The sequence below is a fragment of the Mchenga conophoros genome, linkage group LG15 (genome assembly GCF_057382185.1).
Source record: "Mchenga conophoros isolate Kocher_MC1m ecotype Shallow Benthic linkage group LG15, M_conophoros_male_GT1.1, whole genome shotgun sequence".
Classification (NCBI taxonomy): Eukaryota; Metazoa; Chordata; class Actinopteri; order Cichliformes; family Cichlidae; genus Mchenga; species Mchenga conophoros.
In genome coordinates, this window is record NC_140540.1 from 41278792 (window position 1) to 41294927 (window position 16136).

The following is a 16136-nucleotide window of genomic DNA, read 5'->3' on the forward strand; positions in this document are numbered from 1 at the left end:
TCTAGGAGGTGCTGGTCATATGTCTGAAAGCAGTGCCTTTACTGCGGCCTCTCCTGAAAGGTCCATGGAGTAAACTAAGAGAATGTCTGGAGGAAGCTCATTTCTACTGCAAGGATCGGCAGTCCAATTCTTTTGGTCACTATCCACAGTTCCACAGTAGGCAGTAAGGGTTAGGGTTAGTAGATCAACCAGTAAATCAATGGCTCTCCCTTTATCACGAGGGACCAGTCTGTCTGTTATCATCATGCTCGACTCCTCCTCCATGCTACAGTATCAGTATTTCCTTCATCTGTTCAACAGGTGCAAAGTTTGGAAATAATTTCAACTCAACCGTTCTGAGTGATCACAGGATCCTTGTGATGGTAGAGAAACACTATCAGGAGGTAGGAACAGCATTATCCACAAGTTCACCACGCTGTGAAAATTTCAGATCAGTCTGTAACAAAATTCCAAGAGAGAAACTTATAGACTCATGATCACTGACTAAAAACATGCTGAAGACAGTACGAAGTCAGGGCATGTTTGACTTTCAGTGGCACTGAGTCACTGCTGTTTACTGATGATGTGACATATGACAGAAGTGTGAATTCTGAATTGGGCGACACGCCTTCTGCTCAGAATCAGCATATTTCTGCAGGATTGACAAGACGGAGCAGATGGGAACGTACGTAATGACCCAAAACATGCTTGAAAAACAAACCCAGAAGTTTTTAGAGGTAAAGTGGCTGACTGTCAGTCGAAGGCTGCCGAAGAAAAGAGCTGCAGAAAAGTCTGGAATCAAAGAGTCATAAAGAGAGCTGTGGTTTCAGGGAGGCGCTTCCTGCAAAAGATTCTGGACAAACTATTAAACAGAAACATTTTATTCCTCATTATGTGAATTTGCACAATGACCAGTTGTTTGGTGGTTCATTGGTTTCAACCCCTTGAAATAAAGCTGAGAGTCTGCACTTGCAGCATGATAGTTTCATTTGAACTTTACTTGTGTCACTGTCTTAAGAACCAACTGTATTTTCTGTATATTTTATAAGCTTTACATAAGCTGCATTGACTTACACATTTTTAGGCAACTTAATAACGAGGCTTTTCCAGTAAGTTAATGAATTTAGAGGTTTTGAGATGCTGCTGATGTAAGACTTGCCATCCATTAGTGCCACAGCTTACTGGAAAGAAAATATTGTAAAAACAAAAACAAAAAAACCTCAACTGTCAGTCTATAACCCACAAATGACAGGATCACACGTCTGTGGAACTGCAAACTTAATACTAAATGAAGGCTTTTAATTTCTTCCCTATTTTTACAGCTTTGAAAGCTCAACAAAAGTTAGTGAACCTTCAGTAAATATGAATTACTCTTTGCATTTTTATCCAATTTTCTCTATATAGGCACTAAAATATTATTAGACCCCATCAATCGTATGGTTATGTTAAAGTGCATCTTTAGGACACTAAAGCCAGTTGATCTGCAATGTTTAAGTTAAAGAAATATTTAAAAGCTAAATGGACCAAAGAACTTCCTGTGCTTTCCAAGTAATGTCTTAAAACGTGGACTAAATAGTGACACACATTCACTCCCAAAATAGTCTCTCACGTCCATCAGAAGAAGAAGTGAAAACAAAGCATGTTAAACAATAAAATGCAGCTGTCTTCATGTGCAGATAGGAGGATAAGCATTGAGACATGAGAAGTAACATATACGGTCAAAGTATATGACTGACACCTGAGTGGAAACGAGACCAGAGCGACAAATATAGAGAAAGAAACTAAAAAGAGATGAAGACAGACACTGGTGGGGAAGGAAGACAGACACACTGGCAACATATCTGTGACATATGTTGCAGTGATTGCTCAGAAGCCACAGTGTGAGATGAAAATGGAAACGCAAATACTGGCACACCTAGAGAGGTTACAGGTTAAATCAACACAGGCAGGAACCTTGAAAAGAGAAGCAGAAACAGAACAAGTCACATGCTTTATGTTCTCACTTTGTTGGCTGCGGTTCCTGTTGGTGGCTCAGTGGAGGATGCGTCTTGTAAAATGACATCAAATATGTACATTTATGTGGAAACAAACAAAGTGTCCTCAAAACTATGCCTGAACTTTCTTCACGACCGAGATGGTTAACTGACAGTTCTCTTTAGTTCCCAAAGGCAAGTTTTTTATGTTATTCTGAGTGCTGTGCTACGATCTGTTATTTGGAAAATGATGCACATGCCATGTTAAGTAGATAAAAAATGTACATCTGTTCACACATATGTACTTTCAAGAAAGGCACACACACACACACACACACACACACACACACACACACACACACACACACACACACACACACACACAATGGGGCAAATTTGGCTATAAGTTCAAGTGTATTTCAAAATGAATGAATGTGCTTTTAAACTTACAGTCACATGCTCTATCACGTCTTTTGCCCATTTTTGCGTTGCTTTGTTTTCCCGTGTTAGTATTGTTTCTGTACCATTTTCATTAACGCTGCATCAGGATCGTCACTCCTGCTGTTTTCGCTCTGCAGTTTCATTGAAGAATACTGGAAAAGCACCACATACTTAACCTAAACCTCACAATACATTTTAAAAAAGGTTTTCCCTCGAAACGTTTCCTGCCAAAGAAAGTGAAACTGCAGAAGATGACACCAGGTGCAACTCCTGTCAGGAAGCCTGCAGGACTCAGCCTCACCAGACTGAACAACAGAGGCTGGAAGTGTTGCTGATCTGATGAGCCTCGGTTTCTGTTGGACTTCAGATACAGTCAGAATCGGCTATGATCAACACAGAAGAAAGGATCCGTCCTGGCTCGCGGGATATTTCCTTGGTAAACTTTTGTATCAAAGTAGAAATGTTTACATGCATAAATCCCACGAAAACCAGCTGCTACTGATTTTGATTGAACACAGGACACAACTTTACAACTTGAATTCATCCATTAAATGACCAGAGTCTGCTCTATTAGTATATCCACATAGTAAAAATAACATTTTGGCAGGGAGTTGATTTCCATCTTTTTCTGCAACATCTGCACCCTTATTGTTTTCCTGTTGGACTATGACCTTCAGCATCCTACACCTGCTATGATGTGTTCACTTTATAATATCCAAGCAAGCTCAGTGTGGTGTATACAGGAGTTATCTTAACATGAAAGGGCAGAAAATCTGTTTTTTTTTCTCTTAAATGTCAATACTTTGTCACTAATTACTCAACAAGCTTGACTTCTGCAAAACCTTTCTATCTAGTCTACCTGAAATTGTTATAAATCATCTCCAACTAATCCAGAATCCTACAGCCGAGTGCCTACGAGGGCCAGAAGGAGAGAAAACATATTACAGCAGCTCTGAAGTCCCTGCAGTGGCCTTCTGTCAGTGACCTTATTGACTGCATTTCTTTTACTTGTTTTTAAAGCACTTCATTGTCTTGCTCCACTATATATGTCTGACATGCTGACAGTGTATGAACTAGCAAAGACCCTCAGGTCCTCCAGCACAAATCTGCTAGTTTTTCCAAAGTAAAGGACACATGGGGAGGCAGCTTTTAGCTTTTATGCCCCGAGCTGCTGGAGCAGTCGAAGTGGAGGAACTGAGAACAGCCGGAAATGTTGAGAACTTGAAACTCAAAACCCGTCTTTGCTCCTTTAAAAACTATTTGAATCTGTTTATCTGTACTTGTTTGATCTCATTACATGTTGCTTTGTCCTGCTATGGACTTGTTGAACCACTTTGGCCTGAACTAACCTGCAAGAAGTCGTTAAACGAGTAAAGTTTCAGGGTTTCTGCAGCAGATCTGTGCCGTGGGGATCTCATTGCTTCCTGTGAGAATTCTTCCTGCTTATGTTGAATATAGAAAACATCTCCACAGTATGACCTCACTGTATAAACAGAGTCCTTGTTCTCAGACTGAGAAGGACCTGTCTGTACTGTCAGCTTCACTAACATTGCTGGTATTTCATTGAGTTGTGTGAACTGGGTCATGACGTCAGACAACAGGTGCATAAAATCAAAGCTGCTGCTTCTAAAGTCTGTCATTTGCATGTTTCTTGAGCTGAACGCTGCAACTTAATGCTTGAAATCGGGCATTATTCTACCATCAGAACAGAGCATGTCATCTTTGGGTGTCAGCTAGCGAGCTACCTTTCTGCTACCTTCTAATCCTCTTTTCCATGGAAGAATGTTCTTTTACCACCTTGGAGAACAGCACTGGAAGAATTTGGACTGTTTTTAACTCTCAGTGGTACCCTGATGCTTGTTTGAAATTAAAGGAGCATGTAGATCCAGAAATGGCTAATAATGCCAGACGTAACAAGCAGCTAAAATCCAAGCTCCTGTTTGTAGTTCTGTGCTGGATGCGGTAATTTAAGTGCTGAAACTGGGCCCGAATCTTACCCACTGACTCCAGTGGCATGTAGGCTTGTTGGCAGGACACAGGGTCATTGCAGGTATCTCCTCCCTTCTTGTGCAGGTGGAATGAATCAAAGAACGAATTTCACACATTAGCTGTGTGATCAGAGATGAACGTGTGAGGGAAAAATCAAACATCTCTGCCTGTCTTTGTTTGACACACTGGGGGAAAATAGATTGTGGGGCAACGGTTTAAGAAGCAATGCTCGACATGATCGAAAACACGATACAACAGCTCCAGTTAAACAGCACTAAAGATTTGGTAACAGCTGTATTTATTATGCAGAAGCTTTCAAATGATTTTAAGTCCGACTGCATCAAAGAGAGCTGTCAAACAAAAACGAGATTAAAAGGAGAAATGAATCAACAGCATGCTTTGAAAATTGCCTTTGAGAACCTGATACTGGCTGAGGCTAATTGAGTTGTTTGTTGACGAGACTTGAGAGAAAGCCTGAGGCTTCCTTTCACCCTGCTGGCTTTGCTGCTTTACATCCAGCCAACTGCATGGAGGGGATTTCCTCTCCACTTTTTCCCCATTTGCGACGTGAAGGTGTCAGCTTCCCTTTGGAGGCAAGACCCCACACGTAAAACCTCCACTGCCCCAAAACTAAAAGGCAGAACCGCAGCCAAACTCTCTTTCACCCCTGACGAGTCAAAACATCCCCCCAGGTCACTGTGAGGTTAGGCAGGTCAAGCAAAGTAACAACAGAGCAGAGGAGCAAAATACATAAATCAGCACCCAGGAGACAGAGACGAGACAGAGAGGCAGAAAGATCAGGAAATGACAGTGTGAGGCTGGAGGTGTGATTTTCGCTGCAGTCACATCCGGAGAGGCAGTTTTCCTGTTAGCATTCAGGAGGCAGAGCTGGAGGTGACGAGAGAGCACCGTTTCTGCTGCAGGCGGTGACCCGAACGGCAGCAGGGAGGGGGGCGGCCGAGGTCAAGAGGGAGCTTACCTCGAACATAAAGGTTAGCTGGAGCCGAATAACGAGTCCCGGCGCTGTTGACAGCCACACACTCATATTTGCCCTGGTCCGACTCCTCGCTGTTTTCAATCTGAAGCGCTCCTGGGGAGGGAGGTTAAAATGTCACAGTTAAGATCTGCACCACACACACGTGGAGACACACAGACACACTGTTAGCCTGATCGTCCAAACGGAAAGCTCCCCTTAACTTGGCTGAGCAGAAATCTGAATCCAAATCTATACAACTAACTAACAAGTTTTCTTCAAGTCGTATCATTTGATCTTATTATTTATGACAACTTTAACAATTAGCTGTTATTGTGCTGACTCAGGCTTTCCAGCATTTTCTCATTCTAGGGTTTCAAATACTGACATTTGTCAAGATATGCACAGCTATGGTAGCCGTTCTGCGACACATCAGGTTTATGACAACACGTCTTTCACTCCCAACTTGTATGAAGTCTTTGCAGGGCTTCATATTTAAACCATAAGATAACCTCTTGGTTTCTGCAGGCTACATTTTACTGAAGATGAATATTGGATGTTCTATCTGCACAATTAACCACAAAAGCAAACCACATTATTTATCAGATAAATTCATTAAAAATAGATACTTTAAAATCTACAGTTTTCTATGTCAGCAAAGCAAAACATGAACATGTAACAAACAAACTGTAGTCCCCCCATATGAGGGGTATGTTGGGGAAAAGTAGTTCTAAGTACAAGAAACGTTTTTTAGTAAAGTTTTGTAAAGTTGTTTTTGTAAATTTATGAAAATGACTGTTATTCTTGAACCTCTCATTCTTCTTTGATGGCTTTGAAAGACAAGAACTCCTTCAGTGTATCTTTGCAACATCAGACAGAAAAGCAGCATTCGACACCCTGGGATAGAAATGCACTGGCACAGCTGTCGCTGTCAACAGTATAGCTAAAATGTCTTGTAGAGACACAACCATGTAAATGTGATTCTTTTTTAAAGGGAGCCTGTTCTGATGTTCCTTATTTTCTGTCACAGATGTGCTGTTCCAAACTTGGATGTTAAACATCCAAGTTTGGAACAAAAACGTTTTTTTTCTGAATGAGAATAAACTGAGCGGCCAATTTAAGATCAAAAAAGGAATATTGTGAGATCTGAATCACGCAAAGCAACATTAGCTGAGCTCTACAATACAAACCTGGACCTGGAAATGAACAGAACAGATTCCATTTAATGAAACTGCTTTTGTTCAAATGGATGGGAATTGAAGACATTTGTTTGAAAGTCTAAATAGGCGATGTGCTGCTAAACACAATCGGCCATGAAATGTAATTTCCTGTTTTTCTGGCAACACCATTTCAAAATTGACTGCTGCACTACAGGATTCCCAAGAAGCAATCTGAGCTGTTTATTCTGACTGTCAGTCAAAACACTTTCAAATTGTTGAACAGAAACAAGTGAAACAGAAGACTTTGGCCTAATTGCTGAAAGTGTCCCAGGGATTCAACAGCTTGTCATTTTCAGATGTTAAAATGTTAATGCATGAAACCCCCGACTGTTCAAAGCCTTCAGTAACTAAACTAACCTCCACCGATCACTGCTATATAAACACACAATACATACCTGACATGGTGATCTACATCCAATCACACCAAAAAGCTTCTTTTGCAATTTCATAGCATTTAGAAACATGTAAAATGAGCTGTCATTGCTGAGGTTAGCTTTGAGAAAGAAGCAACATGTGTTTAGTAATAATGTGGTTTTATGTGCTGACCGTGACATACATCATGCAGTGTAGCAGCGCACAGTAAAAACTATGAGAAATAAAAATGTACATATTTCAGAATACAATCCTGAAATGCAACATGGGATGGGTGTGTGAAGCCGGTTTAAGAAAAGAAAACATGTGTGGCAGCATCCCGGGTGGATCTGGTGCAGACAGTGAGCCCAGAGATGGAGGAGGAACAACCTTCATCTGGGATGCAAGGACACTGTGCAGCGATGAATGTCCTCAAACAATCTCCCACTCTCTCTCGTTCTCTCCATCACACACACGCACGCACACACACACACACACACACGCACACACACGCACACACACACACGCACGCACACACACGCACACACACACACGCACACACACACACGCACACACACACGCACACACGCACACACACACAGTACATGTACACATCAGAAATCCTTGGGTCAAAATACTGATTAAGAGCTCTACTTTCTAAAGTTTCTCCCAAAGAGTGTCCAGGCGACTGAGGAGCGATACGTCACGTTGCTGAAGATTGAATCATTCTCTATTTCCATTTTAGCGATGACTGTTTGTCTCATTGGACATTCTGCACCTCCTGAAGGAAGCAGCATTTCAGGAGAAAGTGCGTCACTCTCTCCTGAGCTGATGGATGTTTGCTTTGGCCTCTTGGCACCAAAAAGGCTGACGGGTGCGGCAGGAGAGGGTGTCTTGTCACACATAGAAACGTCTGAAGCCCTGAACAGAATGTTGTTCTCTACCAGAACTTCCTTTACCTTCACACCTCGAGCCGTGTATGACTGCGTATGTAGCATGTATGAGTGGGAACCATGTAAGAGCGAAATGTTCTAGGAACGGGCCGATCCAATCTGAAGCTTATCTGATTTATTACATTTCAAGGCAGATTCACCGCATGACTGCAAAGATTGTACCAGTCGGCTGGGGTAAAGAGATGGTTAAAGCGATGCTACCAACTGACCATTCGGTCTGCTTTACCACCCTGATTTGTGGCCATGAGCGGTGGGTAGTCACCGAAGGAAGAGCAGATGAAGAAAACGGCGTCTTTCTGTTTGTCAGAGAGAGGGTGAAGACCTCCGAGTACAGCACTGCTCTTACACATCGAAAGGGCTCGCTAAGATTTGGGCATCTGAGTACAATACCTCCTGGATGAGATCCAGCCTGGTAATCAGTGTGAGCACAGACTCACTCCAGTGGGGAGAAATCATTAGAAAATTCATGCTGATTGACACAAAGTGTTGTGCTTTCATGCTGACAGAATGAAAAAGAGACACAGAACTTTAAACAGCTCCTTTTGAGACACTTCGCGTCCAATTCTTCATTTATTTTGGAGGGTAAATAATAATTGTTAGGCACTCTTTAAAATATGAGTCTAGATTTTAGTGAGTCCTCTGCACGCCGCTGTCCTTCCTTCCACACCATGAAAATGGAGTAAAACAGCTGTTTGATAGAAAGCAGCTGCAGTTTGTCTTCAGTGCTGCATTCTCATTCTGAAGGTGCACTCTTCCTTCTTGCATGTGTATAGTAAGTAGCAGCAAAATACAAACGATTGCATATTATATCAAAAAGGCATTATTTTGCATTTGATAAAAAAAATGTCCAACTCTGTTTTATACAACCTGCAAACTCAACACTGTTCAGCTGCGAGACTTCAACCAAAATAAGTACTCATGAAGCTCCGCAGACAGGCATTATTTACCCTGGTTTTCTGAATTGGAAAACTTTTTACCCGCCTCTTTCAAGACCATACACACCTGTGCACGGTTATGTGCTGAAGGCAAAGAAAGTGTTGGAACAGGCAAAAGGACAGAGGGCTGGAAATGGGGACACACCGAGGTGGAGAGAAGGATGAAGGCGATGAAGGAGAAAGGGAGGATGAGTAGATGTTTTTCTGTAGCCAGCATTCTTACCTCTTATTGGTGTACCACCTGTGAGGTAATTTGAATGCAAATAAGATTAAAGATAAGCATTAGTATAAAGAGCAGAAGTGAAGCAGAAAGACAAGAAGGCAGGAGAGCAAACAGGTAAGAGGAAGCTAGGCTCTCCCTACTCAAAAAACATCATCTCTGTAAATAGTTCTGATATTATTCAGCGCTGAACAAGTTCAAGTGTTGGCACAGAGGGAGAAATAAACTGAATGTTTATTTTCAACCAAAACCAATTTCATAAATGACAACTGTGGAAAATGTTTTCTGAGTGAAAACCATTTTCTTCACTAGACACGTGATTTATTTTCCCCACGAGATCTGGAAAGCACAAACAGTTTCAGTAATGCATCTTCACACAGCTCCGACTGGCAGACTGTCATTTGTGCATCTACTTATTTACTGTAACACGGTACTTATTTGAGTTGCACACCTGGCTACTTGCGCCACAGAGCTGGCTTCCTGTTGTGATCATAAAGCTACTCATCATAAAACCCCACACCTGCTTTTTCCCTGAAAGCACCAAGCTGTCAAACACTTGACCCTCATTCACCAACAACAGGCCTGCTTCGCGGTGCTTTTTCATGTTCTCCTGCAGAACACAGCCTGCTCTCCCTCTGATGCAATGCACAGAAACCGTCATGCGTCCTGAAATGTGCTCTTACGTTGCTGCCTCAGTGGCTGAGAACTGTACTAGCTTCATAATTAGCACAGTGCATTAGCATACTACAGATGTATTTTTGTAGCACTTGTCACTTTATTTGGGTCATCTAAATGCTCATCAATGTTTTGTCTGTGCAGCGTTCATGATCTGAGGTTTGTTTCTCCCAGTATGGATGCTTCTGACATTAGTTTCTACACATTAAATGTTGTGTTTTAAACAGTCAAGGCAGATATAATGACAAGAGACAAAGATTAAGATCGTCTTCTTTTATAAAGAAATGTTGTTAATTAAAGGGAGACATGGTGGTGAAAATGTAGATTTTTTGTACTTTCCTCTCTGCCTTTGAGACAGTTTTGCTTCCCTCACAGGTGAATGAAAATTTTACTTTAGAATTTTGCCGCTATGACCTGATAGCAGATGCTTCTCTGCATGGCTTTTGCATATTCTACCTGTACCTGCATATGTGTCCTCCAGGTATCCTGGCTAACTACCACAGTACAAAGACATCCTGTTGTGTTAATTAGTGATTCCAAAATAAGTGTCTATGGATAAGAGGCAGTGCTTAAAGCAGGGCTGCCCAATCCCAGTCCTCGAGAGCTACTATCCTGCAGCTTTTAGATGCATCCCTACTCCAACACAGCTGAATCAAATGAATGGCTTGTTATCAGGCCTTTGCCAAACACGATGGCATGCTGAAGAGGTAATCAAACCATTTGATTCAGCTGTGTTGGAGTAGGGATGCATCTAAAAGCTGCAGGACGGTAGCTCTCGAGGACCGGGATTGGGCACCCCTGGCTTAAAGTGTATATGTGAATATATAAGATGAATGTGGCTTGTAGGGTTTCAGGGGTCAGCCCGTCCATTTCCATTCTCAAAGTGCCTTTTTCCTCCCACTTGAAGTCGCCAATCAACACTTTTGTTTCCTTCTGTTTTCTGGAAGTTTTAACAGAGGAATTTTTTCAGAGGCTGATCCATGGAGCAATTTATTCATAAAATTAGATTTGTTTCTTGCTTTTAGAGATTTCCAAAATTCCCTTCCAAAAGCAGAAATTGGCTCAGTGGTTTCATCCTCAAATCTGTTTTCATCCTGTTCTTCTTTAGTGTCTCCCCTTTAGCTCAGTTTAGATAGTATTTTCATACAATAGCTAATAAAAGATAATAACGTACACTTAAACAAATGTATTAATTATCACAAATGCATGGCTGTAAATAAGTGTGTCACTGTCTGATAACATAAAGCTTGATAACTAACAGCTCTACACTTCTAATGACTGCTTAGGCCAGTTTCAGCAGTTTTAATGTGAAGGTTCAATCAATAATTCCTCGCTTAAAGTTTGGTTGCCGATGACTAATTATTCCACTTTCTGGCTATAATTCAACCCTGAAGAGTTCTGAGTTATTTTGGTTTCACCAGGTTGTATCAGTCCTCTTTATTTCAGGAGAGATTAAGTATTTCTATTTTTAAGAAGCACACAAACCCTCCTGGTTAAATACAAACGATGCGCTCCTTTCACTCTGTGGTGTAATAGTTGAGTCTGTAAAATGAAACCAGTACATAATCTGTATTCTTTCTAGTGGCCAAACACAAAATGACCCTACTGCTCATTAGATCCATGACCTCACTAAACACTTCTTTCGTATTTAAAAGAAAAAGTTTGCAAAACGCTATGTTTCAATCGGCAAGTCACTTTCTCAGAACAGCAGAAATGATCACTCGTGTCTAAAGCCAAGATGGTACCAAAACTGCAGTGTCCATCTTTTATATACAGCCTATGATTATACGTATAATAGCCTCTGGAGCTGTCTGATAGTCAACATCGTTATTGCATCACAGACATATAAGAAGGCTACGAGCACACTAAACTGTTTGAGAAATGCACACATGAATCTGCAAAGAGTGGACTTTCCACTTTGTTAAAACCATCTTTAATTCTAAATAATAACATGAAAGATTCTGGCCTGCAGAGAGCAAATGAAGCAGACAGCTGCCAACAGTTCCTCTTTTAATGGAGATAATTGATTTTAATAAGCTGCAGTTAAGCAAACTGTTATTGTAGGTGAATGAAATTTCGGGTCAACAGCTACATGAACCTCATCTTCACCCCTTGAAGCCGGTTAAGACGCTGTTAAGGAGAGTTCAGTTACAATTACAGCTTGTTGTTATTCAAACACAACACTCAAATTCCTATTTACATAATGTTAATTGTTCAGCCTGCTGCTGTTCATTCTGTAATTTACTGGTGTAAGTAAAAGGAACCATTTGAGCATATTAGGTCATATGCAACAAACGGACGAGAGAGAGGGATGGTTACTATGCAGATTCTCCTGATCTGGATAATAAACCAGGCCGCTTTGACAGGAAAACAAAGTGTCAGATACAGGTGGTGAAGAGGAGCCCTGGAAGCTGTGTGGCCCCGTGAGCTGATGAAGGAGACATCAGCAGCTTCCAGAAAGCGGGGCTGGACATTACCGAGACCTGCCATGACTTCCCTCTCACAGCTGCCTGACAGCTGGATGGATCCCACTGCAGCAGGAAGTCTGTTATGACAGATTCAGGGCAGCATTGTGAAAAATAATACGGTTTTATTATATTTTCACAATGTTTGGATTGGAAGGATTATTTTGTTTCCGAAGTAGAGTCCACCAAGAGTGAGTGCAGTTGTATCTTCATATATCAGCTGAGAACATCAGAGTCCTTGTATGAAACTGTGTAAAGTAAAAACCTCCAGCTTTGTTTCAGTTTCCTTTTCCAAGCAGAATGAAGCAAAAACATATCATCTGACTGGCTGTTAGAGGGGCTGACATTGATGTTATCTATCGGTTTCAATGCGGAGCAATGATGCTGCTTTCAGACTACACAACATTTTTATCTGTTGAGGTGGTCGCTGACTCAGATCAGGCGATTACAGAGTCATAAAATCTGGAGACAAATCAGACTACATCTTGCTCCTGAGGCTGGCTAGACAAGCAGATACTACTGTGTTGCTGTGTTCACAGCTCCATCCAGCTGCACTGACATGATCCTTACTCTTTATAGGTCTTTAAACTAAGGTGGTGCTGTCTTGTTGATGCCTAATTACTCAAAGTCACAGAATTGAAGGAATCACAGTGGAAGACAGAAAATAATTCTCCCCTCCCTGGAGAACACCTACTGCTATGCACAGTGCTCACTGTCACTCTCAACATGAAGTTTCACCTCTTGTTAGAAAGATTTTGAAGAGGACAGTCTTTAGTGTTTTCAGAAATCACTCACTTTAAAACTTCTCTGCTCTTTGCACCACAAGGACAATTTATTGGACGTTTGGTGTGAACAGAAGATGGCGCTGGGATGGGAAAGGTTCTGAGAAAGGTGGGCACTTTGGGGTGTCACTGCTGTCTCTGGGGGTTAACCAAAAACAAACAACTGCACACTGAATTATTGCGTCTTCACTGAATTTGGATGAATTACAAGATTATCAGGTGTTTGATCTTATTTGTCTTCTTGTTGAACCTCACAGACTGAGGCTGGAATAGTTGGAAATATTCAGAAGAATGATTTTCTGTGTACTGTAAGCTCGATCCGAAGAAAAAAAAGTCAGATAATCTTTGCTTGGATTTCTTTTGGTTTCAAATCTGTATCTTCACCATTTTAAACTTCAGTTCTACATGACTGAAATACCAGTTTAAGAACATCTGGCAGCAAAAATAACTGAAGTGGGATCTCCAGATTTCATGAGCAGGATCACACCTCAAACCCTTCCTGTAAGACGTCTATAAACCAGCCCGCCTGCCTGTATCAAGCTCAGTCCCCACTGAGGTGTTACGTAAGCAGCAGCCGCTCCCTGAGAGTGTTGCTTCTCATTTATAGAACAACATTATCAGTAATAAGTAGGAAGGTTGTGGTCCTTGCTAGTGAAGTCTCACCTACAAATTAAAGTTGATTTCTTTCTGATTTCCAAAACGTGGTCTCAGAGGTTTTCAGTGACTCGCAGCAGTGTTCAGCTGAGTCGCAGGTTTGTGGTGACTCGGAGGTGAACGTTGCACCCCACGTTTACTGCAGGGCTGTCGCATCGCTCCTCTTCTCTGGGTCTCATTGTTCCCCCCGGACAGTCAGATCTCATCCTGAAACTTTGTCCCTCATTGGTTTCACATCTTTTATTGAAATATTGGCAGGAAAAAACCATGCAGAAGATTTTTATGTTTTTTTTCTTCAAACAGAGCAAAGGCCTCAGATTGAAAAAGAAAGAAGCTATTAAAGTTTTAAATGGATCAAAGGCATTTAAAAGGAACTAATATAGTCACTCCTCTTTATAATGAAAGCTACTGAAACAAATGACTTTATCTGTTTCACTTTGCTGGCGTGCCACTGGATAACTCTGATTTTTCCAATAAAGGAAGCCATCTGTGCTCGACTGCAGAGGGACTCCATGTGACAGTGGGGCTCTATGAACCAAATTAAAACAAATTGCCGTGCTGTTCAGTTAATAATATATGGCCTTTTTGTCCCTACCTGAGGCCCTGACTGTGACTTGGGAAAATCCTGGGGGTGAACTTCAGTGCCAGCGATGTCCCAGAGCATGTCTCTCAGCCTTTCGTCTCCAGCCTGTATTGAGATGCAATCAGCCTCAAGAGGGGCCCCGGGCCCGCTGAGATGCAAAATCGGCTTTTTAGCACTGCTGCAAAGCTGGGAGGGATGTTTGAACCTGAAGAGCCGATCCAACGATGCGTAGGTGCTTACGAGTTTTGGCAAGACTCAAACATTTCTATTTTCTCTCGGAAAGTGAGCAGAAAGGGCAGCTGATAGGTTGCGCAGGGCTCGGTTACTCAGCCATCCAGCTCTGCTGTGAGCCGCTCAGCCCGGATTGGTGGAATGAGATGCACTATCTGCTTCTTTGGATGCTGGAAGCCTCCTCACAGAGCTGCTTTACAGGGCTGCCTGTGCTTTAACATTCATCACCGTCTGTGGGGTCTTAAGCACTCTTGGCACGCCAATAATCCTGCACAGGTGCTGCTCAGGTAATTACTGAATCTATGAGGTTCTGTTCAAAGTAGGAAACATTAGCCTCCATCATTTGCTTAATGTGTACTTTACTCTTAGCAACTTCAGTTGTTGCTTACCACTTCACCTTAAGTGTTGTTATTTTTTATGTCATTTTTGTGATCAGTCGTCTGTGCTATGGTCACGAGTCTATAAATGCATGTAAACACAAACCAAATCCCATTAAGAGACTTATTACAGTGGGGCAAAAAAGTATTTAGTCAGCCACCGATTGTGCAAGTTCCCCCACCTAAAATGATGACAGAGGTCAGTAATTTGCACCAGAGGTACACTTCAACTGTGAGAGACAGAATGTGAAAAAAAAATCCATGAATCCACATGGTAGGATTTGTAAAGAATTTATTGGTAAATCAGGGTGGAAAATAAGTATTTGGTCATGGAAAATCTCTGGCTCTCACAGACCTGTAACGTCTTCTGTAAGAAGCTTTTCTGTCCCCCACTCGTTACCTGTATGAATGGCACCTGTTTGAACTCATCATCTGTATAAAAGACACCTGTCCACAGCCTCAAACAGTCAGACTCCAAACTCCGCCATGGCCAAGACCAAAGAGCTTTCGAAGGACACCAGGAAAAGTATTGTAGACCTGCACCAGACTGGGAAGAGTGAATCTACAATAGGCAAGCAGCTTGGTGTGAAAAAATCAACTGTGGGAGCAATCATCAGAAAATGGAAGACATACAAGACCACTGATAATCTCCCTCGATCTGGGGCTCCACGCAAGATCTCATCCCGTGGGGTCAAAATGATCATGAGAACGGTGAGCAAAGATCCCAGAACCACACGGGGGGACCTGGTGAATGACCTGCAGAGAGCTGGGACCAAAGTAACAAAGGTCACCATCAGTAACACACTACAACGGCAGGGAATCAAATCCCGCAGTGCCAGACGTGTTCCGCTGCTGAAGCCAGTGCATGTCCAGGCCCGTCTGAAGTTTGCCAGAGAGCACATGGATGATACAGCAGAGGATTGGGAGAATGTCATGTGGTCAGATGAAACCAAAGTAGAACTTTTTGGTATAAACTCAACTCGTCGTGTTTGGAGGAAGAAGAATACTGAGTTGCATCCCAAGAACACCATACCTACTGTGAAGCATGGGGGTGGAAACATCATGCTATGGGGCTGTTTTTCTGCCAAGGGGACAGGACGACTGATCCGTGTTAAGGACAGAATGAATGGGGCCATGTATCGTGAGATTTTGAGCCAAAACCTCCTTCCATCAGTGAGAACTTTGAAGATGAAACGAGGCTGGGTCTTCCAACATGACAATGATCCAAAACACACCGCCCGGGCAACAAAGGAGTGGCTCCGTAAGAAGCATTTGAAAGTCCTGGAGTGGCCTAGCCAGTCTCCAGACCTCAACCCCATAGAAAATCTGTGGCGG

The 16136-nt window shown here is 42.2% G+C and overlaps 1 protein-coding gene across 4 annotated transcripts in view; it reads right to left on the reverse strand.

Annotated features, from left to right (window-relative positions):
* Nucleotides 1–16136, reverse strand: part of ptprfa (protein tyrosine phosphatase receptor type Fa) — a 356286-nt gene that overhangs the window by 134281 nt on the left and 205869 nt on the right. For all 4 annotated transcript variants that reach the window (XM_085246465.1, XM_085246467.1, XM_085246466.1 and 1 more), the window contains 2 exons: nucleotides 9038–9055; nucleotides 5362–5472 (listed from right to left, as the gene is read on the reverse strand). In XM_085246465.1, the coding sequence (XP_085102591.1) occupies nucleotides 5362–5472; nucleotides 9038–9055 (129 nt within the window). The remainder of the gene's footprint in view (nucleotides 1–5361; nucleotides 5473–9037; nucleotides 9056–16136) is intronic.